Below are 27905 nucleotides of genomic sequence, written 5' to 3'. Positions count from 1 at the left end.
GTGTTAAAAAAAAGCTGCATTCAGCTTCTTCTATGGGGTGGGGCAGATTCTCTTAACAGTGTCAATTTGAAGAGAAGCTACAATGCTCTTCAACCCTAATTGAAGCCCTGTATTTGCAGAAAAACCCTCCCACCCATGCCCTCTCAGATATTTATACCATTCTACAGATTACTCAGGGCTACCCTCACTATTGCAGATTTCGGGAAAGGGAGTTGTCTGCCACGATTCCTGACTGATTAGGCCGGCACATTGGTTTTCACACACAAACTGCCGATAGCTTATGCCGCGCAGGAAGAAGACTACAAACTGCTCACTAGGTGGTACAGATATCCAGACCCCAGTCATTAAATGTATCCAGCAGTATCGGACTCCTGCTGGCGCTGTAGCTCTGGGTTGGGAACCAGGCTCCAGATCTGGTGGGAGTGCCTGGCTTTTCAGTACTTCTAGGACACTGTCTCCCAGTTATACGTAGCACAGTAGCTGTGTCCCCTCCATTAGGCCTTCTTTCCATTATCCCAGGTTCCTTTGCCAAGATGTCACTTTCTGACCGCAGTATGAACTGTTACTCCTTGCCACTGGTGGAGCCCCCACCCACTATACTTTATCCAAGAATTGAATTACTTAATGCATTTGGAAGAAATGGTGGCTGAAGATTCGCCTAATTCAAACATGTGCCAGATGGACCTTCTTTCAAGATTCCTCAAATTTTCTAAACTTATTGGGATGATTGGATAGAACGTTTTCCTCCCCCCGTTCCCCTAGGTACCCTTCCACACCCCATCTTCCCCTCCCTCCTCCCTTTTTTTTTTCCTTCTCTTTCCCTCCTTTCTATCTTACTTCTACATCCCCCTCTCTTTATTATTATGACAATGTGATTCTTCATTTCTAGTGTTCTACTAGGTACTGTTTAGCAAATATATACATGAGGAATCGCTTCTCTGGGTGTCCTATTATAAGGGCTTGTTCACATACGCCCCATTACCCGGGTGTTTGGTTGCAGACCCACATTCCTTCATATACAAGTAGTTATTTTCCTGATGGGACTCTACTGGATTCTGAGTGACTCTTTCTAAATGGTCCGATAGCATTATTTAGTGCACTCACTGGAGCGACCTTTACAGGACGGCCTCAGATGTCGGTCATTGGATATGTCTTTATTGTTGTTCCTGTTTTATACGTAAACATTTAATCCACAGATGAAACAAAGATACTTTCTGCCACGTTGTGTCGCCTCTTCACAGTTCTGCTTTTATTAAAATACAAAAAAATAATTACAAAACAAGTGGGATGTTACATATAAACATGCTAGTAGATGTGCAGGAGTAAAAATAGGCAGATTGTAGGTCATCCGTTTCTGGGAGGTGGACATATTCAGATGCTCATAATGCACTGTATGAACTGCGGAGAAAGAAGAAATTGGGAACCGTAAACAAAAAGTACAAATCAAGTCTTAGCAGTTAGAGAAGGAAAACCTATTAAAGCAGGGAAGGTCCGCTTCACCCCGAAAAGGAGTTGGAGGCATAAAAAAAAAAAGACTTTAAGGCCTCTTTCACAAGGGCTACAAAGTCGCGAGATTTAGTAGCGATGCGACATCACTACAAAACGCATGCATGTGACGCTTATGGTTTCCTATGGGTTCTTTTAGGCTACAAAGCATCTCATGTGAAAGAACCCATTGGAAACAGTGAGCTTCACATACTTGCGTTCTGTAGTGATGTCGCATCGCTACTAAATCTCGCGATTTTGTAGCCCGTGTGAAAGAGGCCTAAAGGAAATATGTCATGTCCCTACAGCCAAGTTATAGTGCTGCTAGGGTAGGCGACAGGGAGCCGGGTGATGTATATATATTTTTTTATACTCACTCGCTCCCCGATTCCCACGGTGCGGCGCATAAAACTCTGACTCTTTTCAGATTGCTGTGTACGTACACTCCCATAGACTTGTATAGGAGAGCGTGCGCACGGCAATCTGAAAAGAATCAGATTTTCGTGCGCCGTGAAATCTTCAGTGGGAATCGGAAAAAATAATTATACATCACTCGGCTCCGTGTCATCTTCCCTAACTGCACCATAACTTAGTTTATAGTGCTGTAGGGAGGGAACAGGTTCCTTGAATTCCCAGTTATGTGTGAAGAACACAGTAATAAAAAGTTATGCAACTTTTTATTTGCATGTGAAGTAGGATTTCCTACTATCAAAGTTGCATCACCCTGCATGAAAACCGCGTTTCCATGCGATGCAACAGAGAGGAAGACTCCATAGAGAAACATGGGCTACAAAACCTCGCAGGTCAAGTGCATATCGCGAAACCCGCAAGGTTTTTGCCTCGCAATGTCACAAGCTACAAAACATTGTAAATGTGAAGGAACCCACAGGAAAGCATAGGCTTCACATACATACGATTTGTAGAATTGTCGCATCGCGAGAAAATCGTGCAACTTTGTCGGCCGTGTGAACGAGGCCTAATGAACATGGTATCACAGTACTCTGCTGGGCGCTGCAGTAGGAAGCCTTTACTATGGAGGGACTATCCCGGGTCTCCTCTGCTGGGTGTAGTACGGCGGCAGTTATAGTTCCAAAAGTTTTTATTGAAGTGTCGGATAACATTTGCATTAAGCTTATTTGAGTCCCCACGCAGGGGGTGCCACAATGTTGAAAAGCATATAACAATAACATAACATTTTTTTTTTTTTTTTTTTTCCTGTTCGGATTCCACCATGTTCCTAATGTAGGCAATGGACTGGTTTAAGTGTTCAAGTTTTTCTCCTCTTCTGTGTCCTTTACTTCCACCATTGTGTGTTGTGTGTTGCCTTTGATATCCCTCTCCCCCGCCCCCTCCTTCTTTCCACATCCTTCCCCCCTCCCGTAATCAGTCTTTATTTGTTCTTCTATCGGTTTAGTAGCTTATGAACTAAGGGGTCTGGTTAAGCCTGGTATATCTAATGAGACGGCCCAGGGCGTCCAGGTCTTGAGAAATAGGTCCATTTTGTCATCCCTCATGGCCGACAGTTTTTCATAAAGCATCATTCTTGATGTTCTAGTTATGATTGGTTCTATATGAAGGGTGGGTTTCATCCATTGGAATGTGATGTAGATTTTGGTTGCCATACAGATCTGCTGTGCTAGTTTGTGTTGTTGGTTATTGTATCCCATGGGTTTGTCAGCTAGGAGGCATACAGATGGAGTGAGGGGGAATGTCTTACCCAATACTCTAGATATGAGGTTGGTTACTCTTCTCCAGAGGGCGGCCACTATGGGGCAGGTCCACCATGTATGTAGGATTGTACCTAGGTTATTGCATCCCCTGAAGCAGTTCGGGGAGGTGGTAGGGGAGTACTTATTGATCGTTGTGGGGACTAGATATGCTCTATGGAGTATTTTTACTGCGGTTTCTGCTAAGGTTACTTGATGACTGCCTTTTGCTGTGAATGTGCAGCAATGATGCCATCGTGGTAGAGAGAGGGTAACACCCAGATCTGACTCCCAGCGTGTCATAAAGGGGAGTTTTGTGCCTTCTGGGGGTTTATTCATGGAAGCGTAGAGTGTAGATATTACGCCCGATTGAAGTGGTGACTATAAGCAGTTTCTCTCGAAAGGTGTAGGGACGGTTGGCGGATTAGTAGTGTTCAGTAGGGAGCGTAGGAAGCTGTATATTTGCCTTAGTTCAAACCATAGGTTTTCTGGGACTGTGTATTTATCTATCAGTTGTTGCATAGATAGTAGTTTCCCACAGGGCATGAACTGGTGTAGGGTCGTGATGTGTTTGGCTCGCCACCATTGGTAATTTTGTTCTTGTAGGCTAAGGGGAAACGCCTGATTGGGGATCACCGGTAGTAGTTGTGGGATGGGTGACATCATGGCATATTTAAATCTGTTCTTTCTCCAAATTAAAAATTGGTGGTGGGTTAGTGGGGCTAGGTGTTGTATGTTTGTGGGTTTCCAGTTTTTATCCCAGAATATGATACCTAGGTCCAAAGGGGCCAGAAGGGCAGTTTCCACCTCTGCCCACAGGGGTCTTTTCCTGCCGGCGAACATTAGGGGGATTTGTGATAGTTGCGCTGCTATATAATATTTTTTCAGGTTGGGTACTGATAGGCCTCCGGTTCTCTTGTGATAGTGCATTACCTTCTGTTTGATTCTGGGTCGTTTGTTCCTCCAGATAAATTGCAATATGGCCTTTTGCATTTCTTGTAAGTCTTTAGGGGGGATTCCAATGGGGAGGCATCTAAATAAGTATAGTAGACGGGGCAGAACGTTCATTTTAATAGAGTTGATGCGCCCTATCCATGACATGGAGGGGTGGTTCCATTTCTTTAAGTCTGCTTTCAACTCTGCGAACAGGGGGGGGGGGGGTAGTTCTTTTTGTATAAGGTGTCTAGTTTGGGGGTGAGTTTGATACCGAGATATGATGTTGGCATGCATTAAATCCAAAATTTAGTTCAATGAGCTTTTGTGAGTGTGAGGGGATATTGTGGAATAAGACTTCCGTTTTGCCCATATTCACTATCAGTCTTGAGACTTCAGCAAAGGTGTCTAAGACTTTCATTAAGTTTGGTAGTGAGGTGAGGGGTTTAGTTAGAGTGAGCAGGATATCGTCCGCGAATAGGCTAGCTTTATATTCTTTGCTTCCTGCGGTCACCCCCGTTGTGTTTGGGTTCTTTCTAATAATTTGTGCAAGGGGTTCCATCGCTAGAGCGAAGATGGGCTGGGGATAAGGTACGGCGGCAGTTATAAGTTGCAATATACGGACATTGCACATTAGTTCTGTGGTTTTATTGCAACCGCACTAATCTATCGCAATACTTACATCATCGTACATGAAATTCACCATCCCCTGCTGAGCAGTATCTCGTCGTCTGAAGGTGTCTGCAGACAATGAGACACTTGTAAGAAAACAGTGTAGGAGAACGCCCCGCAGTATCAGAATGCAGTCACTCACCTGTCAACGCTCGGATCTTCACACAGCAAGCAATGTAGTCGTCAAACGTTATCCTTCCGTGGGTGCTGTATCTTTTGGTGATCGCATTCAGTGCTTGGGGGCTCAGCCGATATCCTACAATGTACAGTACAGAGACACTAATAATCATGTCTTTTCTGGATATAACCACCACTATGTATATGGGGGAACTACAATTGGGGTGGTTTGCTCTGGGAATGACTCCTCTAGCCGAAGCCCTCATTCACACTTCAACATTTCATCAGTGCTTTTCATTGTTTTTTGTTTTTTTAAGCAATATTGGGAGGGAATTAAAGAAAAAAAAAACAAGAATAAATTTTCTCATATATATTTTGTATTTGTATTCCACTCTTGGTTTTGGGTTAAAAAAAATACTGATCCAATAGTGTGACAGGAGCCTATCCTACACAGCTGCGAGTAGCTGTGTAAGCATTTATGCTTAGAGTGATTCTACCCCTTAAGGATTTTTCTGGGACATGAAAACACAGTTAATAGAGCTTAACATTAATACACATTGAATATTCACCTATCCTGGCCGCTCCCCGTCCCGGTGCCTGCCGCACAGAACCTGGAAGAAGCCGCGGGAGTTCACACGTCGTACCTTGTGCATTTGACCGCTCGGCCACTCACAGGCTTTAGCAGCCATAGAATCACCGCTGAAGACTGCGAATGGTTGAGCTGTCATGTGCACAATGCACGGCTAGCCGGTTCTTCCAGGTTCTGTTTGGCTGGCACCAAGGCTGCAGCGCTGGCCGCAATAGGTGAGAATTCAACTTTTATTCATTTTAAGCCCTTTTAACTGTTTATGTCTTGGAAAACTACTTTAAAAAAGCCACATGCCAAAAATGGTGTAAAATAAAGCAAAATGTATACACAACTGTTCCAGCAACTCTTCTTCCAGCACTGGAAAGCCTGTGCCTGACGCTTGGAACCCGGAAGAAGTTAGCAGGCGGTCATGTGCCATCTATTGCGAACCACCAATGGCACATGACCGCCGTTCAGCTTCTTCTGGGTTACAAGTAGGGAGGACCAGGGCTGTGGCACTGGAATGGAGCCGTTAGAGCAGGTGATTATACACTTTTCTATATTTTACACCATCTTAAGCCTCCACTTTTTTTTTTAGACCCGAAAAGTCCCTTTAAATGGCATTTTGGTTACAGCGCTTTGTCAGATTTCAGTAACCGAAAATCCTGAGCGGTGCCAAAGGAGTTTGATCTCTCTATAGAGTCATTTTATTCTATGGTGGACTGCGACTTTATCAATGTGATTATCTCCAGTGTATCTATGACATCGGAATATAATTTCCTTTCTTAAAGAAAACTGATAATTATATAATGATTAGAGATGAGCGAGTATACTCGCTAAAGGCAATTGCTCGAGCGAGCATTGCCTTTAGCGAGTACCTGCCCGCTCGAGTCGGAAGGTTCGGGTGCCAGCAGCGGGCAGGGAGCTGCGGGGGAGAGCGGGGCGGAACGGAGGGGACATCTCTCTCTCCCTCTCCCCCCCGCTCCCTCCTGCTGACTGCCGCTACTCACCGCTCCCCCGCGCCGGCACCCGAACCTTCCGTCTCGAGCGGGGAGATACTCGCTAAAGGCAATGCTCTCTCGAGCAATTGCCTTTAGCGAGTATACTCGCTCATCTCTAATAATAATCTTATAGTGTGGGACCCATCATATACCAGTCAGTATATTATCTAACTTTGACTAGAACATCAGAGAGGGTCCTAAAGCTAGAACTCCAGTGCAACCTTTGGTTCAATGACAGTCAACCTCAACAATTTCCGTCAAGGATACATTGATGTCGTAGGCATGAAAAAGTCACCTGTAGCTTAAGAAAATCAATCAACCACAAATCTTGTATGTCTTAGTTTATGTGGATATCAGGAACCAATGTCTTAACTCTTTCTCTGTACTTTAAGAGCTCCCATACTCACCCATAGACCCCAAAGCGCGCTGAAGCTCCATTCCATCAATCGTCCCACTCCTGTCTGCATCATAGGACATGAAGTTCTGCCTCCAGCCATTTAAAGCCACCCCCAGCTCCTTAAACTCATTAAAGCCCATCTTGCCGGTCATGTCTCTCTTGAGGCAATGTTAAGGAAATTAATTTTGTAGGACTAGAGCATCCCTCAAAGTTTGGTAAGAACACTTCAGGTACCAATAATTTACCATTCTCCATTTAAAGGGAATCAGCCACCCGCTTTATGTATCCAATTTAAGGGGAAGCATGAAGTAGTGATAGACACTCCGATTCCAGCGAGGCGTCACTTACTTCTGTTGGTGCGGTAGTATTTATAAAATCAGTGGTTATCAGCTTAAGCGGGAGCCGAGGATACAGTCTTCTCCATTCAGTCCGAGCACCCTATGGTCCTCAATGTACATTAGCAGTGAGTATGCCCCGCCACTAATTGACAGATTTCTCTCACTCAATGATGGGTGGAAGGAGGGCGTCACCACTCATAAACACAAAGACTCCGCGCTGCAGCCAATAAACCATGATTTTATGAAAACTACTGCACCAAGAAAAGTAACTGATTCACAAATGGAATCGGGGTCTCTGTCACTGATGACACATTACCTTTAACCCTTTCCAATCCAATTTGCATCCCGGTTTTCCTAGGGGGCTTACTCTTTTTCTGCCGTTATACAATGGTGCTATATGCTGGCTAAAGCCAGTACTACATGAGGTGACACGTTGGATAGGCTCCGGCAACAGAGAGGCTGGCAATATACAGTAAGAGAACCCCAACAGACGTCATCCAACATCGGAGCTGTACAGCTTTAAATCATATTGTCTTCAGACGTCAGACAGTGGATTGGAAAGGGTTAAAGGCTCTTGCACACTGCCATATTACGGCCTCAGACCCCACAAATGCAATATACAAATACATATCTGGCAGCTTATCTCCTGAGAAACAAATCTTAAGGAATTTTTTTCAATACACATATTGATAGCATTAGAGATGAGCGAGTATACTCGCTAAGGCTAACTACTCGAGCGAGTAGTGCCTTAGCCGAGTATCCTCCCACTCGTCTGTAAAGATTCGGCTGCTGGCACGGGTGACAGGTGAGTTGCGGCGGGGAGCGGGGGGGAGAGAGGGAGAGAGAGATCTCCCCTCCGTTCCTCCTCGCTCTCCCCCGTCCCCAGAATCTTTAGAGACAAGTGGGGAGATACTTGGCTAAGGCACTACTCGCTCATCTCTAGATAGCATCAACTAGCAAGGTATCAATGTGCAGTAGTGGTGGCAAAGTGCTTACTAGCAATATAGCACCACTGTCTATAAAGAGTCATCCCCTCTAAGAAGGCAATGCAACCCAAACCTCTAATCCTGTGTGACAATTGGGGGTGGAGAAGCGATTTTACCTACAAGTTACAGGTAACACCTAATTAATGAAGGCTGCAGTGTTACATTTGTAAGTCTAAAAAGATACATCCAGCATGGCAATCATGAGTTTGCAGGCTTCCAAGTTAAAGGCTGTAAAAAAAGACAAAATACGAAGGCGAATTAACAAAATACATAAAATTACAATACTGAGTAGTAACAGTGATGTTAGGAGTTACTTGATCTGGAGTTCAGACAAATAAAGTAACATTATCCATAGTGGTGCGATTTGCGATGACTGTTATCCGAAAATTACAAAACAATTCATCAGCTTTGGATTTTTGGTGATTGTTGGGTCAGAGATGCGGCAACTTGCAACGCGACTTCACTTACAATGATGTAAGCGAGGCCACAGTGAGATATTCGGTTGTGTAGCGGCCAAGGTCGCAGCGCAGCCTAAAAATGTCTCTCCTTCATTCTTGAGTTGACTGTGGCTCCTGACCATTACTGAAAACTGAATGTGGCTCACGAAGTAGAAAAGGCTGGAGACCTCATCTCTCGAGTCGTGTCAGTGTTCTGTATATTTCGTGAAGGTCTTGTGCAATTTTTTACATCATAGGAAAATTTTAAGTGGCAGTGCGATCATTTATTGTACCACAAGACTGTCTCAATGTAGCCAAGCCTAAAGAGGATATCCTGAAAGTCCTCCTACTGGACTCCCATCGATCCGCCAAGTTTATGTTGGGACAACGCCTTTAACTTTGGCCTCACAAGTGCACAATTCCTGATCATTTACAGCCGGACAAAGGAGATTTCCGATAAGATCTAATAAGCACTTTGGGTTTATTATTAACAAGACTCTCTATAACTAGACTTGCACGGATCAATACCTATATGGCGATTACACACATGAAGTGCAGTCATCACTCTAAGTCCAGGCTCACACGAACATTTGATAAAACATATATATATATGCAAATGTGAATGGATCAATGAAGATCAATGTACTTTCATTGGATCCATTCACCACATAATACGCGATTAAATTACGCTCATGTGAGCCTGCCTTAGTGGTGGCCACGCACATTACATGTATATCAGCCAAATGCAATGTTTTCAGAGGACCGGACGATCATCTAATCTGTCCGGAGGCCTCCAAACTCTACCCTGACAGTGGATTTCAGGGGAGATAAAAGAACCAACTGTTGGATTTTCCATGATCAGCGCAGATTTTTATGCCCTGGAAGGAAACAATGAAGGTTCCTATTGAATAACAGCAAGCTGCGATCCTGCAAACTACTAGGGATTGACACAATATAGATCAATAAAGTTTTACTGCTCTCAGTTAGGGTGGCTTCAGATGAGCGTGTTTTTGTGCGTGCATACGTGCGCACAAAAACACGCTTCTATTAGAAACAATGCATTATCTATGGTGTGTTCAAATGTCTGTGTTTTACAGGTGCGTGCCTGTAAAGATAGGACATGCGTGCACCATAGAGAATGCACGCATTGTCTTCAATGGAGCTGTGGAACTGTAACCAATCAGAGGCAGCTCTCAGCTATTGAATGGCAGCTGAGAGCTGCCTCTGATTGGTCCCTGCGCTCAGCCAATCAGAAGCAGCACTCACCCATTCATGAATTCATGAATGGGTGAGTGAGAGCTGCCTCTGATTGGCTGAGTTCTGGGACCAATCAGAGGCAGCTCTCAGCTGTCATATAATAGCTGAGAGCTGCCTCTGATTGGTCACAGTGTTCAGCCAATCAGAGACAGCCTATTCAGCAGCCAGGGATTTTAAATCCACGCCTGCTGAATACTCCTCAGAGCAGTGCAGGAGAAGAGCCGGCTGGATGCGGCTGAGCCCCGGCAGCTGAAGAAAGGTGAGTATGTGTTTTTATTTATTTTTATCACCATTTTTTCTTGTTTTTCAGGGAAGGGCTTATATTTAAAGCCCTTCCATGAAAAACAATTACAGGATACCGGCAGTTGGATCTCCTACCGCAGCTGTCATCTGTGACAGTTGTGATAGGAAATTCTTTATTCCCCGCAGGGATGAAGAATTCCTTTGCTGCATCTGTCACAGATGTGGCAGGTGCAGCAGGGAATTCTTTATTCCCTGCGGGAATGAAAAAAAAACATCTTCCATCCAAAAGCTGCTCGACTTTTGGATGGAAGAAAAAGTGCTGCATGCATTGCTTTTTCTTCCGGTACTTTGAGACGGATTTGGATGGAGCCTTCGACCGGAGGATCCAACACTGATTTGAAACTGGCTTTACAGCAAGCTTTTGAAGCTACTTAGGTCTCTTCATTAGGCACTAGACCAAGCTCACACTATGCCTGACGAAGAGGCCCAAGTAGCCTCGAAAGCTTGCTGTAACATCATGTCTTAGAAGTAGCCATTAAACTGTATCCTATCTACAAGATTATTGTTTCTCTTACTTAGCATAACAACACTTTTTTCTACTGCTTACACGGTACCAAACTTTTCTCTTTTTACTAATATATATAAAAACATTGTATATTCATTTATTGATGGAGCAGTAGTAACTAGAGATGAGCGAGCAAGGCAGTTACTTGAGCGAGCATCGCTCATCTCGAGTAACTGCATTCTTGACCGAGCAGGCCCGGGCGGGGTGGCGGGGGGAGAGTGAGAGAGATCTCTCTCTCCCCCGTGCTCCCCCCCGCTGCCCCCCTGAGCCTGCAGTTACTCGAGAAGAGCGATGCTCGCTCGAGTAACTGCCTTATCCGAGCGTGCTCGCTCATCTCTAGTAGTAACTTTTTAAATCATTTTTATTTGATTAATTCTCTGATATTTCATGAAAAAGTAAACTTCTATACTTAAAGGGGCTGTCCAGGAATTCAACAAAATAGCCGTTGCCTGTAGAAATCCATCCTAAGGTTGACTCCGGCATCTCTACACTGGCAGGGGAAGGATTTGGGGTTGCAGGTGGCGGCAGAACTTCACGCCACACTGTTAGGCTGAATGGCAAGAGTGAACAATGTGATATCAGGCCCCGCCCCTTCAGTCTAGAGATTCATTCACCCATCTTTGGACGGTGACCACTTTGTTGAATTCCTGAAAACTCCTGGAAACAGGCACTGATTGAAATCAGGTACTCATGGCAATCAATCAAATGGCTGCTTTTAATTTTCCGAAGGGCATCTGAAAGACGAGGGATGGAATCTAATTGGTTGCTATGGGCAACAGCTCTACTTTTTCTCCGCATCAGTTTTGATAAATCTCCTCCATTCTATGTATTTTCCCAGACACTTACGTTTATATCCGCCCGCCATGCCAGCTTGTGTCAGACATCTCTGCAGCTCATCAGCATCTATCTGACCATCCTGGAATGGAAGAACAAGGGTCATCGTATAGATTAATATGCTTATTTAGATGTTTCCTTGATTCCTACAGAAGAAATTGAGAAAGCTGAGTGCATGCTTGGCCACCTGTCCATAATATTCCATCTGGATTCAGGACAGGGATTGGGAGACCCGAAAGCTTACACAATTAGAGCTTCCCTACGGGGAAATTAGACACATGACCCCGGAGTGCAACGCTATCGCATTCAGGCAGGCCATGGGGGAAATGACCTAACTGAACGCAACCCAAATAAGGGCTGGAGGGAAAGGATTGGGACTGTGGAACATGCATACACGCTGAACGCCATAAGAAAGTGAACTGCAAATGGGACAGACATCCAACAATGACTAACAAATACCAAAACGCATAAGCAGATGGAATAGCTAAAGTACGTACGAGGTATTGGTTCGTATTTTGGCCAAGATACTTAAGTGCACGAGCCCATGACAAGGGTCCTCGTTGTCTTGCGGGTCCCTACTCTACCAAGCCAACTTAACCCCAGGAGTCCTGCCTGCAAACTGGGCAATTGTACCATTAGGGATGGCCCCACGCTGGAAGCTACAGGTCTGGATCGCCCTAGTTGGTATACAACATATACAATGAACAGGACACAGTTCACAAAACAGACAAGGGACATCCACCCTGAACAGGGAGCTGATTACACCTCATGTCTGGTCATCTACACAGACACTGAACACGTCGCTGTTCACACCAACAACAGACAGAAACCCCACTCAGAACTCTCATGCATAATGATATTAAACAACAGCTAATGGAAAATGTCCTCACACCGAGGGGAAAGTGCGTCAGACACCGAATTGATCAAAAGGGAACCGAGTCAGGCATCACCCACCTGACAGCACAAATGACATCGGGTGTCTGGAGGCCGCACCTGTCAAAGGGAAAGGGAGAAGGGGCCTGCATAAGATGCAGACAGGGAATACAGGTGTCCAGACCATCCTCAAGGAAGGTGAGAGAAACACTTCAGACTAACATGCATAACAGCGAGCTCTGAGGGGGAATAATATAGGATAGATAAGTGACCGGCACCCTCTAGTAGGAGGGGCTGGTATTTATATGCAGCAGACCGGTGGCAATTGGCTGGCTGGAGAACTCTACACCATCAGCCAGCCAAATCAACTACACCTACAGCAGTGTGCTACTGGAAACCCAAGAGAGCCACAGGTCCCAGGAGCACAATGTGACACTGACACTCCAAATACTGTTGGGATAAGATATGACATTGTGATACGGATATACTGTATGTGCTCTTATTATAACATCCTATCTATGCCTTTATAAATCGCATCTCCTGGAAATGACATCTTTGGTGAGATAGAAATTACGTGTAGGTGTAATTAGGAGCCTCCGCAATTTGAGATTTGATCCATTATTATTTGGTATTGTTTTCTGATAATATTGTATCTGAAGATATATAATACCCGGCTATAAATTATATTAGTGATTATTATATGAGTAACAAATAAGGTGTTATTTATGACATTAGTTAATGAGTGATGATCCCTAATGTACCCTCTGAATTTAGAGGTCAGATGCACAGAAATATAAGTAATCTGTATCATTTGAGGTCATAAGTATTTGAAATTAAATGTACCGTATATTCCGGTGTATAAGACCTTTTAACCCTGAAAAATCTGCTCTGCACTCGGGGGTCGTCTCATACGCCGGGTATACAGTTGTCTGAAAAAAAACAGTACTCACCTCCCACGGCGTTCTGCGGCACTGCTGTAGGCTGTCACTCCCTCCTCCTCGCCGACAGAGCATTGCTTTCTGGATGCAGGGCTTGAAATCCCCGCCTCCATACAGCTAATGCTGTGATTGGCTAACTCAGACGGCGTCAGCCAATCAATGACATCATTGAATGGCTGTGATTGGCTAACGCAGCGCCAGCTTTCATTGGTGGACGCCGCCTGAGTTAGCCAATTACAGCCATTCAATGATGTCATTGAATGACCGTGATTGGCTAACGCAGCGCCAGCTTTCATTGGCTGACGCTGCCTAGGTTAGCCAATCACAACATTAGCTTTCTGGAGGCGGGGATTTCAAGCCCCGCATCCAGAAAGCAATGCTCTGTCTGTGAGGAGGAGGGAGAGACAGCCTGCAGCAGCACTGCAGAATGCCGCGGGAGGTGAGTAATATTTTTTTTTTCCGTACACTGTATTCCCGGCATATAAGGCGACAGTTGGGGGGGGTCGTCTTATACGCCGGAATATACGGTATATATTGTTGTATCTTGTGATCTGTATTGTTTGCTGTTATTCTTTGGAATTCTTTTCATTTTTTGGATCAGGTCTCCTCTTATCTTCTCCCTAATTTTTTTTTAGTTAGGGGAAATAAAGGGAGAGGCAGGTCAGGTTCCAGTGTGGGGTCACCCTTTTCGAGGCGGTTACTCCACGTGCTCATCTCAATATTACATTTTGGGACATTGTAAGGTGCAGTTAGATTTTTTTATATAATTTGATCGGTAATAACATTTTAATTCCAATTAAGATTACAGAACACATTTCTGCTTTTTTGGCTGTGATTATTTTTTTGCCTGTACGGGGCATTTATTCCTGACATTCTATAAGTTTTTTACTCCAGATACTGTGTCTAAGCGAACGACTTGCGATTTTTAGCACAGATGGGTAATAACGGCAAACAACCAGTTCCAGCGCCATTGTTGTCTAAATAGAAAGACAAGACTCCAGTGGGTGAAAGACAACAAAAATTGGATCACTGAGCCGTGAAAATCATCACCTGGTCAGCTGAATCCAGATTTGTTTCACCATGCTGATGGGAGGGTTAGAATTTGGCGCAAGCAGCATGAATCAATGAACCCTTCTTGTTAGCAGTTCAGAGCATTTTAGTGCCGCCATCTGATTCGCGGTAACTGCAAGATGCTCTGCTGTCCGCATGGGCCGATATTCCTGCAAGACGATTTCAACACCTAGTGGAATGTATACCATGACTAATTGCTGAGGTTCTGAAGGCTAAACGCACTACTAGCTGAGAATCTGTAATAAAGCGGCCTTGTATATTGTATGCACACACAGATATACTGGCAATAAAACTTACCTGCCCTGCAATATTTAAAAAATAGGCATACATGGGATCCTGCTGCGGGTATCCGCCCCCTGGAGCGCCGCCATACTGAAGAGAAAGAAAAATGTTAAAACGCACAAGATACGGGAAGATAACTGAATTTAGATAATATTCTGCACATAATGTACTATATCACGTATTCCGGTGATCGCCAACCTGCGGCTGCTACAGAACAAGTTAGGATGTTTAGGTTCACAACTGCTGAACAATCACAGGATGGAGATCGCTGCGGTGAGGGATGCAATGCATTACGTAATTAGCTCGGTTTCCTCCATTCTGCGACAGTTGAGTTTTTGCAAAACTATAACTCCTAACATTCTGCAGCAGGCAAAGGTTTGAGATCATTGCCCTATACTATGGAAGATGTGACGAAGGGCGAGGGGAGCAGGCTATACACTGCAGTGATATGATAATGCAGTTTTTCCGTTGGGCGGATCTGGAACTTCTCTAGTCATTCACTGCTCACAAGGGATGTGAAAATGCAAGTTTCACACACCAATCTGCACCCATCACCTGCTACAAGGCACAAAGGGAAATTTATTAATTTAGTAAATTGGGGAAAAAGTGAAGTTGGAATTGGGTTTATGCAGCATGAACCCAAGACAGGGATGCCCAGTGCTCCCATGTATATATTACTCTGAAACACTGCAGGGTTTCAGAATTAACACACTTTGAATTTTGACTCAGAGGAGCTCTGAGTCACAGAGGTGGGCTGCGCAGGCTTCTCCCCGCCCGCAGCATGAAGACTGACAGCTCTCTACCTATACACAAGCATGAGCTTGTAAGGCTCCTTTAACACGAAGCAATAAATCGTGCACAATGGTGTTCGCAAATACACTTTGAAATTTGACTCGGAGTTCAGATTTAGAGGCGACTTGCGTTGCCCCTCCACCCCCCACCCCTCCGCAGCATAGACGACTCCTTGCCCTAGCCGTTAAAAAACACTCCCACAGCATGATGCCACCACCACCGTGCTACATTGTAGGGATGGTATTGGGCAGGTGAGCCCAAAAAGTTTAATCTTGTTTTTCACACTTTGTCCTTTATGTGCTTTTTGGCAAACTCCGGGAGGGCTCTCATGTGTCTTGTACTGGAAGTGAGGCCTCTTTCTGGCCATTCCGACGTAAAGCCCAGATTGGTGGAGTGCTGCAGTGATGGTTGACCTTCTGCAAGTTTCTCTGTACAGAGTCTTTGGAGCTGAGTCAGAGAAAACAATGGGTTCTTGGTTACCTCTCTAACCAAGCCCCCCCACCCTACCTTCGCAATTAGTTCGTTTGGTTGGGTCGGCACTCGGCTGTTCCAAACTTCTTCCATTTAAAAACCTTGGAGGCCATTGTGCTCTGGCAAACGTTCAGTGCAGCAGAATCTGTAACTTTTTCCAAATCTGTGCCTCCACACAATCCTGTCTCTAAGCTCAACAAGCAGTTCTTTCCTCTTCATGGCTTGGGTTTGGCTCTGATATGCATTGTGAGCTGTCAGACATTGTATAGTCAGGGATATGTCTTTTAAAATTATGTCCAATCAACTGAATATACCACCAGTGACTCCAATCAAGGTGTAGCAACATCTCAAAGATGATCAAGAGAAATGGAAGCCCCCCCAGAACTAAATTTCAAGTGTCATAGTAAAGGGTCTGAATACTTATGTCCCTGCAAAATGTTAGTTTTTCATTTTTTTTAACTTACGAAGATTTCTGTTTTTACGTTGTCACTATTGAGTGCAGAATGATGGGGGACAACTTCCCCAAGTTTGTTTTTTTTAATTTGCACAAGGCCACAACATGTAAAAAAATGTAAAAAATAAAAAAGGGGAACGGTCTGAAGACTTCCTAGACCCCATTGTATTCCTGAGTGTTAACTGTAACATGAGACAAAGTAGGATCAAAATGAATAGTGGCGATTAAGGAAGTTACCTGCTGAATGTTTATTGTGTTTTTCTGTGTTTAGTGTTCCTTTAAAGGTGTTCCCATAGTTGTGGCCATTGTTAACACTTTGTTTGCCAATACAACACAAGTGGAATGTAAACTAATTCATTACTGCATTCAATGTACAGTAACGGCAAATACTATTTATCACCCTGTGTCTCTAGCAACCAGATAACACAGGGAGCTGCAGCGTCAGCGGTACCCATTATCCAGGCCGCTCCACGAGGGACAGTTCAGCTCTGTCTGCATCTGCACCATGGCTTCCATTTATAATGGAGACCACATTGCAGCGCCGCGCCTGTAATATAGCCAAGCACATCAGATCCCGCTACGGTAAGGCAGCCTTTGTAATGAAGGAACAAAATAAGACAAAAAAAGGAAAAAGGTTGCTGAAATGCAAGGAGGCAAAAGTAAAAAAAAAGTTACTGTATCATTAAGGCCTAAAAAGGTCTGGTCATTAAAGGGTTAAAAAAGTGACCATTCCCCCCCCCCCCCTTGACTGTTGCTTTAAATGGCAACAACCTATCTCTTTCCATTTATAATAGTTAGCAGGCGGTTGTTACAGGTCCATTCATAATTCCAGCGTCCAAGGGCACCTCGCCTCAGGCGGCGCTCTATTCCTGACCGGAGGGGGCAACGCTTTGCAGTTTATGCTGCCAGCCGTACATAAATAAAAGGAGCCGTTGCCAACAAGGTCTAGGGCACACAGGTCAAACACAAGGCCTTCATTTTATCTGGCCCGCCGGCAGTGCATCAGAATAACAGGTATTACAGTCACCCGGCCTGCAGCCCTGGTCCGGCGGCGGCGGCGGAGTCTGTGACCGCTGACCTTGGCATAGACGCTGGTGGCGCATTGCAAGAGTGTGTGACCGCTGACCTCTCCCCGTCTGCGCTGAGGAGAGAGGTAGCGGGTGGCAGACTCAGCAGCGGCTGCCGTCACCAGGCCAGATCTGCAGGCGGGGGGAGTGTAAAGTCTGTAGGGATGCTGCCCAGACAGATGCCAATAGGGGCAAATACGCTCATGTGAACGAGCCCTTACTCTACAATTATAATTGGCCCCTTGAAGGCAACCATAAGGCTGGTATGGCCGCTCCCCGGTGACAATGAGTTTGACACCCCTAGTCTAGGGGATGGGTGTCAGTTCGTATACCTGTATCTACAGTCAGAGGTACACATAGATATAGTCGGCCACCAATGCTCCAGGCGGGTTCTCCATCTGGTCTTTATTTCATGGCAGCAGATATGACCCCTGTGGCCACAGACTGGCTATATCCCAAAGGGGATCACAAGAGCATTGATCATGGTCAACCCCTTTAAAAACCGAACCAATATGGGTCATTTTAGCCTGCCGGTTATGTTCACACCTTTTTAATGGTATGCCAACTTATCTCCTGTCCAAAATAGAAGCACATCCCATTAGAGGAACATAAAAAATCCAGCTTTCCACTAAAAAAAAAATCAATAATTACCAGTTTTGGCAAGAAATAAGTCATTGTAGCTCAAGTGCAACTACACCCAACTGAGAGTTCTAAGGTCGGCCTCCTGTAAACTATAAAGGGCCTACCCAAAGCCAAAGTCCATCAGTAGGCACTTTCCTGGGCTAATCTAGAAATGTCAACGTAAGGGCCATACAAAGAGTGAATTTCATGGTCTTACGGTAGGATGCCCAATACTAGAGTAATTATACATACTGATGACATTAGTATGTGCCATCACGTGTTACCCACATTTACCAGGCTGTACAGGTAGCTGCCAGGGTTTCTATAGGTTCAGGGAAGTGACTGGTCTACGTGCCTATAGAGCTCATTTTTCGTTTAAAGGGGTTGTCCAGTTGAAAATTATTAATGGCCCACCTGCAGAAAAGGCCATCAATAGTAAATCAGTAGAGGTCTGCCTCCTGAGATCCCTGGCAAACAACTGTTCCCCAGGCCAACGTGTTTGTGCACTGAGCTGATTTCTGCAGTAAGCAGACAGCTCCATTCCCACTACAGTGGGCAGGCTTGGTATTGCAGGCAAAGTTCCACTGAACTGAATTGAATTGAAACTTCGGGTGTTATGCCCAGCCTGGCCACTGCAGTGGCAACAGAGCTGTCCACTTCCTGCAGAAATCTGCTTAGTGCACAAAGCACACCAGCCTGGTGAAAAGCATATCAGTGGGACTCCCTTGATCTAATATTGATTGCTTAACCTGAGGATAGACTATCAATAGTCTACTACTGGCCAACCCCTTTAGTCCGGTAATACTAATAATAGTGTGGACCCGCTTATGGCAATTTTTGCCCGTGAATAACAGCGTATCTCACGCACGCTGTCACACACAGGCATCCCGGTTTAATCTTTTAAGTGTAACATTCCGCTCTGCCGCTTAGCGAGGTTGCGTATAAACTCCGTACATACGCCAGGTGTATGTACAACATTTATTACGCACCTATAGAGGACATGGGTGCTGCATTCTTTTTTTAATGGTGTACTATAGGCGATGAAGAAACGGTAATGTGCGTCCAACAGCGAAGATCAACATATTTGAATTACCGCATAATACGCAATTCAAACACGCCCGGCCTTACAGTCATAATGATATCTTACTGCCTTTTCATATTACACCTATCTATGGAGGCCTTATACCTGTAGACGGTGGTCAGATTCTTTTTTATTGGTGATGTACCTATTTTAGTTATATTCGGCACCGAGGCCGCTGGGTAGATCATATTACATGTCGACTTTTCATCCTGCCCCAATTCCTCATTTTCACGGTTATTTTGTTTTTGTTCCCCGTGTTCTTCCTTATTTTATTTCGCTCCCCCCGCCTCTCCCAGAAGTATAAAATCATACATATATATATATTATGCCGACCATCTATAAACTGTTTTGGCCAATGATCAGGCCTCATGCACACGAGCGTGTCGGATTCTGCATGGGGAGTCCGGCCCTGGCAGCAGCGGCGTCCCCGTGTACCTGCTTTTCTTTAGGGCTCATGTCCACGGGCAAAATGTGATTTAAAATCCGCAGCGGATCTCCCGCGCGCGGATCCGCACCCCATAGGGATGCATTGACCACCCGCGGGTAGATAAATACCCGCGGATCGTCAATAAAAGGCATATAAAAAAAAATGGAGCATGAAAAAATCTGGACCATGCTCCATTTTCATGCGGGTCTCCCGCGGGGACGGCTCCCGCGGGCTTCTATTGAAGCCTATGGAAGCCGTCCGGATCCGCGGGAGACCTAAAATAGGAATTAAAAGCATTTACTCACCCGCAGCGGACCGCGAAGCTCTGCTCTTCCTCACGGCCGCATCTCCCTTGCTTCGGCTCGGCGGATGTGCCCGGCGCATGCTCGCGGCACGTCGACGACGTGCCGGCGACGTGCCGCCGGCGTCAGGAATTCATCCGCCGGCCGAAAATGAAGATCCGGCCGTGAGGAACAGCTGACCTTCGCCGCCCGCTACGGATAGGTAAATGCTTTTAAATTTCTATTTTCAGCGCTCATGTCCGCGGGGCAGGAGGGACCCGCTGCAGATTCTACATGTAGAATCTGCAGCGGATCTGATTTTCCCCGTGGACATGAGGCCTTAATCTGTGCTGTGTATGGTCCGCACGGCAGATCTGCCTGTGTGCAGCCGGCCTTAGGCTGAGTTCACACAGGGCAGATTTGCTGCGGTTTTTCCGTTGCGGTTTTGTCGCAGAAGAACTGCTTCTGCGGCAAAACTGCTTCAAAGGTTAATTTTGGCTTGCGGATTTTCTTGCGGAAAAATCCGCAAGCGTTTTTTTCCGCAGCACTTTTTTACTTTCTGCCGCGTATTTTGGTGCGGATTTGGCTGCATCCATAGAGGTCTATGGACAAAAAAGAGCTGCGGAAAAGACAGAGGAATGGACATGCTGCATCTTTTAAAACTGCGCCGCAGTTGCATTTCCGCACTGCGCCTGTGCGGAAAAAATCCGCCCTGTGAGAACAGCTTTTTGCCCAAACACATTTGCACTGCAAACGCAGCGGTTTTTCTGCAGTGCGGATATGCAACGGCAAACCGCAGCGAATCCGCCCTGCGTGAACCCAGGCTTAGGCTGACTAGTCTCTATACTTGTTTTTATCATCAGCAGGTTTTGTAGTGTTTTACCCCAAACTGCTGGCTTATAACTTTGTCCGATATAAAAAAAGTTCCTTCCACCTCACCGGTCCTTTATAAAGTTTTTGGGGGGTTGCGCCCTAATCCCGCACTTCTATCTCCGTCTCTCTACGACAGGCGCTGTACCTAATGGCGGAGAGGTTGGAAGGGATTTACGTTTTTTCATGTGATTATATAACAGATACGATGAGATCGACACAGGCTGGTAGACAGCGGACGTTGGCAGAACGGGTAGCGCCCCTCTAGATGGGGACAGGGATTTACCACGCAAATCAACGGGAGGCAGAAAAAAAAAAGTTGTGTGACCTTGAAGACGATTGCGCACAGAAGTTTAAATAGCTGCGCCCGACATTCTCAGGGGCGACTCAGATCGGACCATACATGGATGCCCGTCTGTGCTGCCCGACCTGCGCTACGCAGCATACTGACACATGCGGGTCTTGTCCGAAAATCGGCAAAAATAGGAGATACTGCGATTTATTATTTTTTTTACTCTGACTATTCGTCCAAGTAGAAGGAAGCCCTTCCTACAAACGAGTGGGCGCAATTTCCGTCCAATGTCCAAAAATCGGAGAGAGAAAAAGGCGGCGTGCATGTTCCTTTAGGATACATTTACACGAGCAGATGTGACATCGTTCCGAATTTATCGCGCTTGTATACCCACAATCTTGTATGCAAGTGTGATGCGTTTTGGCAAGAAGCATGCATCCATCCCTGCTGCCACGTCCATTGCAGTAAAACCGTGCATGTAAACTACATGCATTTAATACAATCGCTTCAAAATCGCCCACGTAAACGCGCCATTTAATGGCATCCCACTAGGTTATAGCCAGAACTGCCACACTGACCCTATCACCTCCACCCATCAGTGACTACTCCCCTCTCCAGCACCCTCAGCATCACTAAGTGCAAGCTCTGGGAACCAGAGTCCAAACAGTACATGCAGAAGCAATGCACAGCCCGTCCTACTGTAATGTATATAGCAGATGCTCCGGACTCACCCCCGGGCCCGAGCAGTAGCCCCCTCCTCCTGGATAAGCCATAGCTGCAGACTGCACGGATGCGCACTGCCTGCACTGCCTGTAACCGCACCCCGATAAGAGCAGCAGAACTAAGCCACGCCCTATCCTCCCGAAGTGGGCGGGGCGATATAAAATAGTCAACATTGCAGGCTAGGCAAAACCACGCCCTCTTCCTGGTTGAGGTCGCTGTGGTGGGTGGGGCGTTTGTAACATCTCTCACAAGTAGTATCGTAAAACCCCGCCCTGCTCTCGCTATCGGGCTGAGCGGGCGGCGTTAGTATTACGTAATCAGTAAAGCGAAACCCCGCCCTCCTCATTATCAGGCTTATGTTGTGCGCTGGTAGGCTAACATAACCGGTGACGCCCCGCCCTCTTCCCTATCAAGTTGCTGCTGTAGGCGGGCTGCTTATTATTATTACTGATTGCTCCGCCCCCTACATTCCTATTATTATGGACGCACCTTGTAGCACTAAGCCCCGCCTACTGGCTCGGCCTGTACTCATGGCTGGTGAAAGTCACCGATTTTTATGCGGTTGTCACACTTTTTAACCCCTTAATGACGCGGCCCCTTTTTCTTTTTCTATTTTCGTTTTTTCCTCCCTCCTTCAAAAAATCCGTAGCTCCTTTATTCATCCATCGACGTCGCTGTAGGAGGGCTTGTTTTTTGCGGAACGAGTTGTATTTTTCAATGATGCTATTTAATGTACCATATAATGTACCGGAAAACTTTAAAAAATTCTAAGTGGAGTAAAATGAAAAAAAAAAACGACATTTCGCCATTTTTAGTGCGTCTTGTTTCTACGGCGCACAAACGGCAACAAAAGCGACATGATGACTTTATTCTATGGGTCGGTACGATTACTACGATACCAAACTTATATAGTTTATTTTTTACTATACTACTCATTTTTTTTTTCAAATACATTTAATTTTTTTCAATTATTTTCTGCAGTCATTTTGTGCGCACGATAACTTGTTTATTTTTCCGTCGATGTAGTTCAGCGATGGCTCATTTTTTGCGTGATGTCCTGTAGTTTCTGATAGTACCAATTTGGAATACATACGACTTTTTGATCGCTTTTTATTGCGTTTTTTCTGGGAGACAGGGTAACTTAAAAAGTGCATTTCTGGCATTCTTAATTTTTTTTTTCAGATGATGTTCACCGTGCGGGAAAAATAATGCGCTACTTTGATAGATGGGACTTTTACGGACGCGGCGATACATATTTTTATTTTAGAATTTAGATTTTTTATTAATAGATATGGCAAAAGGGGGGTGATTTAAACTTTTATAACTTTTTTTTTTACAATTAAAAACTCTTTATTGTTTTTTTTTTTTTTACTTTACTTTGAAGTCCCCCTGGGGCATATATACCAATTCAGTATTGACTGAGTAGCGCACTGAGTAGCGCTGCCGATTCCAGCCACCTGATTGGTTGTTGGGTACACCCCCCCCCCCTTAGGAGATCTGCACGAGTGCAACTTCACGAGACCAACGGGGGGGTTAGGGTTTAGGGTTAGGTTTACGATTAGGGTTAGGTTGAGGGTTAGCTTTAGGGTTAGGGTTTAGGGTTGTGGTTAGTTGCTGACCCTCCTACGGCCCTGCTGCTGCTTATTTAACGGGCGGGTCACTCGTGCACATCTCCAAAGGGGGGTGTGTATCCAACAACCAATCAAGTGGCTGGAATCGGCAGCGCAACTCAGTCCCCATAGTTACCAGCGTTAAAAACGTATCGTTTGTGATGCGTATTTTAGTCGTTTTTACTGGCTGAATAGAGCGCATTGAACGAAATTGATGAATTCACAAATGCCTTTTTTATGCGCATAAAAAAAATAAAAACCGCAGCATGTCGTATTTCGGTCTGTAGCACTACTAAATCACCCATGAGGCCGCTCCCACACGGCCGAGACGCACACAAGACTTGCGCAAATAAAACCCCCACTCTTATGGAGTCGGATACACGAGCGATGTTTTCCTGCACCGCATCACCGCGATGGAAACAATCGCGGCATGTCCAACCTTTTGTGTCCCCCGGAACGCATCGCCATTGTTTTCAGTGGGACTGTATAGCACATCGCACGCCGTATGATGCGAGGTTTACCACTGAAGACAAGGGGAAGCACCTGCCGATTCTCTGAAGCGACTGAAAGCCGCGCCGGAGGATCGCTACTTCACAGAAGTGGCAGGAGGCGTTTTTGCCAGAAAGCCGCCTTACATCCATGTGGCAACGCACTTTGGCGAGTGCGATATGGGGCTGAGTTGCTTGGCCCAATATGGCGCTCACCCAAGTGTGGGTAGCCTAAGGCTAACTTCACACAGGCGAGTGTGATACCGGCCGTGCCGCACTCGCCGACATGTGATGTCCCTGCGGATGTGAGGTGTTTTTGTTTCAAAACCGCCTTACATCACTTCAAGGAAGAAGCGATCCTCCTGCAGGGTGAAGGATCGCGGTGTTTCTCTAAATGTTTTTGATAGGTGCATGCAGTGCGAAGTGAGGGTTCCCCTAACACGTGGCGAGATGCTGCCGCCGGCCCCATTGTGAACCGTGGGTGCTGCGATGCGTAAGGACGCAGAATGAAAGAATATGCCGCAATTCGTTTTCCGCATTGCGGTGCAATAGGGAAAATAAGTCGCTCATGTGTATGACCCCATTCAAAAGAATGGGGTTCAAATTTATGCAAAATTTGTGCGGTGTGAGACGCGATTTTCTCGCCCGTGTCAAGCCGGCCAAACAGTGTATGGGAGTGAAATAAATGTAGTGAATACGGATGTTACTTGTGTTTTTGCAACTTTTTTTTGGTGCATACTGTCAGGAAACAGTGAGAAAAAAAACAAAAGTAAAGAAAAGTCCTAGATAGTCCGTGTGGCCACGGCAAAGCGATGCAGCTGTTCCTACTGACCTGTAGACATGACACGTCCTCTTTAAACACAGGGGTAAATATATGTACACACGTGTAAACATGTATGAGCACGCACAAGTATATGCACACAGCATGGGATCTCACGCTTTATTAAAACCTTACCCAACTCTTATAAATAACCGACACAGACCCCAATATTGGATAAATAAGGCCACGGTGTTTATTAACGGGGTTACAAACATTTGGGGAGAAATGTAACCAATAATCACCATAACACTTCTTGTAAACTCTGTCTTATAGTTTACCACCACCAAACTCTCCCCAAGTTTACCTGCCCCCCCCCCCCCCCGCCTAATGCGGGGGCGACAATCCCCCCATTAACTACACCGCGACAAACCTAAGGGAGGGCGGGATGCTGCTTTCTTTCCAGATGATTTTGGCACCACATCTCTGCACCTCCATATCTCACTGCTGCTCCTCTCAGCCTGTTTCTCTGGGCCAATCACCAGCCACTGTAAGGCCACCAGATTCTGCCTGACAACCACAGACGCGTTCCGCCATTTTTCTTCAGCCAATCATGTGCTGCTGCCAGCACTCCATCACTGGGCGGAACTCACTCTCTGCCATGTCATCTGAGCCAGTAATGACCTTTGTAACATTTCTTGGCAAACCAGAAAACCTCCTCCATAGAGAGTGACATATCATCCATCCATCATGTACCTAAAGCTCCCAGATCCCATGAGGCGTTCCCTCCTAACTGTCCCTGAAGCCTTACAGGAGCCATCCTCAGTTATTCCTCAACCGGCCTGCATGGGACTGTAAGGGCCGTTATCTGCACCAAACTCTTTGTACAGAATGCTGGTGGGAGAGGAGTTGCTTTGTGCCAAAGTGTAATTGTATTTCCCTATCACAGCATTATCACAGATTTTCCCAAATTTTGGAAAACCACAGTAAAACAGCAGTTTGGAAATTCTCTGAACCTCACGATAATGTTGGTGGACACAGCCTGGAAGCCTGCTGGGTACTCCAAGATCTATGACACATACCCTATTGGGTTGGGAACTACTGATATTAGTTACACGCTTCAAAAAAGCTACCCTCATTTTCGTTGTGACTCAATCCCTGAATTCACCTTGTGAAGGACTTTCCTAGGTTGATATCTCTGCAGCTGGGTGGTCATGGCTGCTGCTACGCAAGGAAGAACAGTGGAGGGAACGCAATGCGAAAGGAGCACTGCAGCCTCTGCATCTTCAGGATTGGTGACCTCGAAGCCAGGATTACCCCACCGCACAACCATCATATATTAGATATATCCTACATATCAATAGCCTAAAAATATGTCATCACTTTATGAGATAGCGATATCCCTTTAGGGCTCCCACACACTTTCGTTTTTTTTAACGCAATTGTCAATGGGACTTTCTAATGTTAAAAACGCATCACACAAAAATTGCAAAACACAAACTTGCGTTGCATTTTTAACGTTAGAAAGTCCCATTGACAATCACGTTAAAAAAAAACGCAGCGATATCGCAAGGTGTAAAAAACGCAAGTAGGTTAGTGCCCTCATACGGGCGACAGCAAAATCACTGCTACTAAATCGCTGCTGTGTACACATGATTTTGTAGCGTCAGTGATGCTTTTTTCTTGGGAAAAATGTAGCATCGCGTCGTTGCTACCCGCAATTTTCTTATGCAATAAAATTGCGCAATTTTATAGCGAGAATGTTAATAGGACTTCCTAATGTTAAAATTGCATTGCAATGCATGCGATGGCTGTTATTGGTTCTTCGGCATGGCAGTGATTACTATTAGCTAAGCCGCGGCGCTTGACAAGTGCTTCCTGGAGGCGGGGTTTTTGAACCTTCAATCCAGAAAGTGCTGACAGAAGAATGCAAACAAGTATCTGGGACCTGCGAGGAGAAGTGCAGCGGAGTGGACAGCGGCTGTTAGGTCATGTATTGTGTTTTTTAATTTATTTTATTAATGCAGCTGGGGCTTAGTTAAGGGGAAAGAGTCGGACTTCCCACTGTAAAAGTTGCATTGCGCCGTACGAAAACTGTGTTTTTGTCCGATGTGATGCAACAGAAAGGAAGGCTCCACAGAGAAACATGGGCTACAAAACATCACTAATGCGAAGAAACTAGAGATGAGCGAACCTACTCGGCCACGCCCTTTTTTCGCCTAAGCGCCGCGATTTTCGAGTACTTCCGTACTCGGGTGAAAAGATTCGGGGGGCGCCGTGGGTGAGCGGGGGGTTGCAGCGGGGAGTGGGGGGGAGAGGGAGAGAGAGAGGGCTCCTCACTGTTCCCCGCTGCTACCCCCCGCTCCGCCACGCCTCCCCCCGCCCCCCGGCGCCCCCCGAACCTTTTCACCCAAGTACAGAAGTACTCGAAAATCGCAGTGCTCGATCGAGTAATTACTCGAAACGAGTATATTCGCTCATCTCTAGAAGGAACCCATAGGAAAGCCTGGGCTTCACATACATGCCATTTGTAGCACTGCCGCATCACTAGAAAACGGCGCCATTTTGACGACCGTGTGAAAGTGGCCCTAATTTGATTTGTTCAACCAGACAGATTTAACCCTTTCCAATCCACTGTCTGACCTCTGAAGACATTATGATTTAAGGCTGTACAGCTCCGACGTTGGAAGACGTCCGTCGGGATTCTCTTACTGTATATTGCCAGCCTCTCTGCTGTCCTATCCAACGTGTCACCTCATGCAGTACTGGCTTTAGCCAGCATATAGCGCCATTGTATAACGACACAAAAAGAGTAAGCCCCCTAAGAAAACCAGGATACAAATGGGATTGGAAAGGGTTAAGCCACTAAGTAATCACACACTCATTCATGTATATCGATACCAAATGCATGCACTTTGTCCAACTTACATCATTGCTATAACGCCCAAGAACAAAGGTCTTCATTTACTCTAGCGTGACTCCTGCCTCTGGGTTGTAGGTGGCACAAAGCACCCATGTACACACATTTTTATTGTACAGTAGGTATAAGAGCAGGGTGAGGCTGGGGAGATAAAAACAAGTGACAGGTAATAATTTGTGCGGATTTGATCTAACACGTATTCTATGATATGGGCACATTACTTTATATATGGATCCACTTGCTGATATACCCGGCTTCGCCCGAGCTAACTTGTTACAGGTGTTTACCTGTTGTTCACATGGAAAATTTTCATGAAGTCGTGCCTACTTCAGAGGAACCGAGGAATAA

The 27905-nt window shown here is 45.7% G+C and overlaps 1 protein-coding gene across 1 annotated transcript; it reads right to left on the bottom strand.

Moving 5' to 3' along the window:
- Window positions 1-1135: 1135 nt before the first annotated feature.
- On the bottom strand, window positions 1136-21917 carry SRI (sorcin). The gene is made up of 8 exons (XM_066584794.1): window positions 21791-21917; window positions 14719-14793; window positions 11552-11621; window positions 8388-8431; window positions 6890-7037; window positions 4939-5052; window positions 4807-4865; window positions 1136-1398 (listed from the first exon to the last, which is right to left on the bottom strand). Exons 1-8 carry the CDS (start codon window positions 21830-21832, stop codon window positions 1372-1374), a joined length of 579 nt encoding a protein of 192 aa, XP_066440891.1. The 5' UTR covers window positions 21833-21917; the 3' UTR covers window positions 1136-1371.
- Window positions 21918-27905: the final 5988 nt, after the last annotated feature.

Source organism: Eleutherodactylus coqui, chromosome 12 (genome assembly GCF_035609145.1).
Source record: "Eleutherodactylus coqui strain aEleCoq1 chromosome 12, aEleCoq1.hap1, whole genome shotgun sequence".
Classification (NCBI taxonomy): domain Eukaryota; kingdom Metazoa; phylum Chordata; class Amphibia; order Anura; family Eleutherodactylidae; genus Eleutherodactylus; species Eleutherodactylus coqui.
This window is presented reverse-complemented; position numbering and strand designations above follow the sequence as displayed.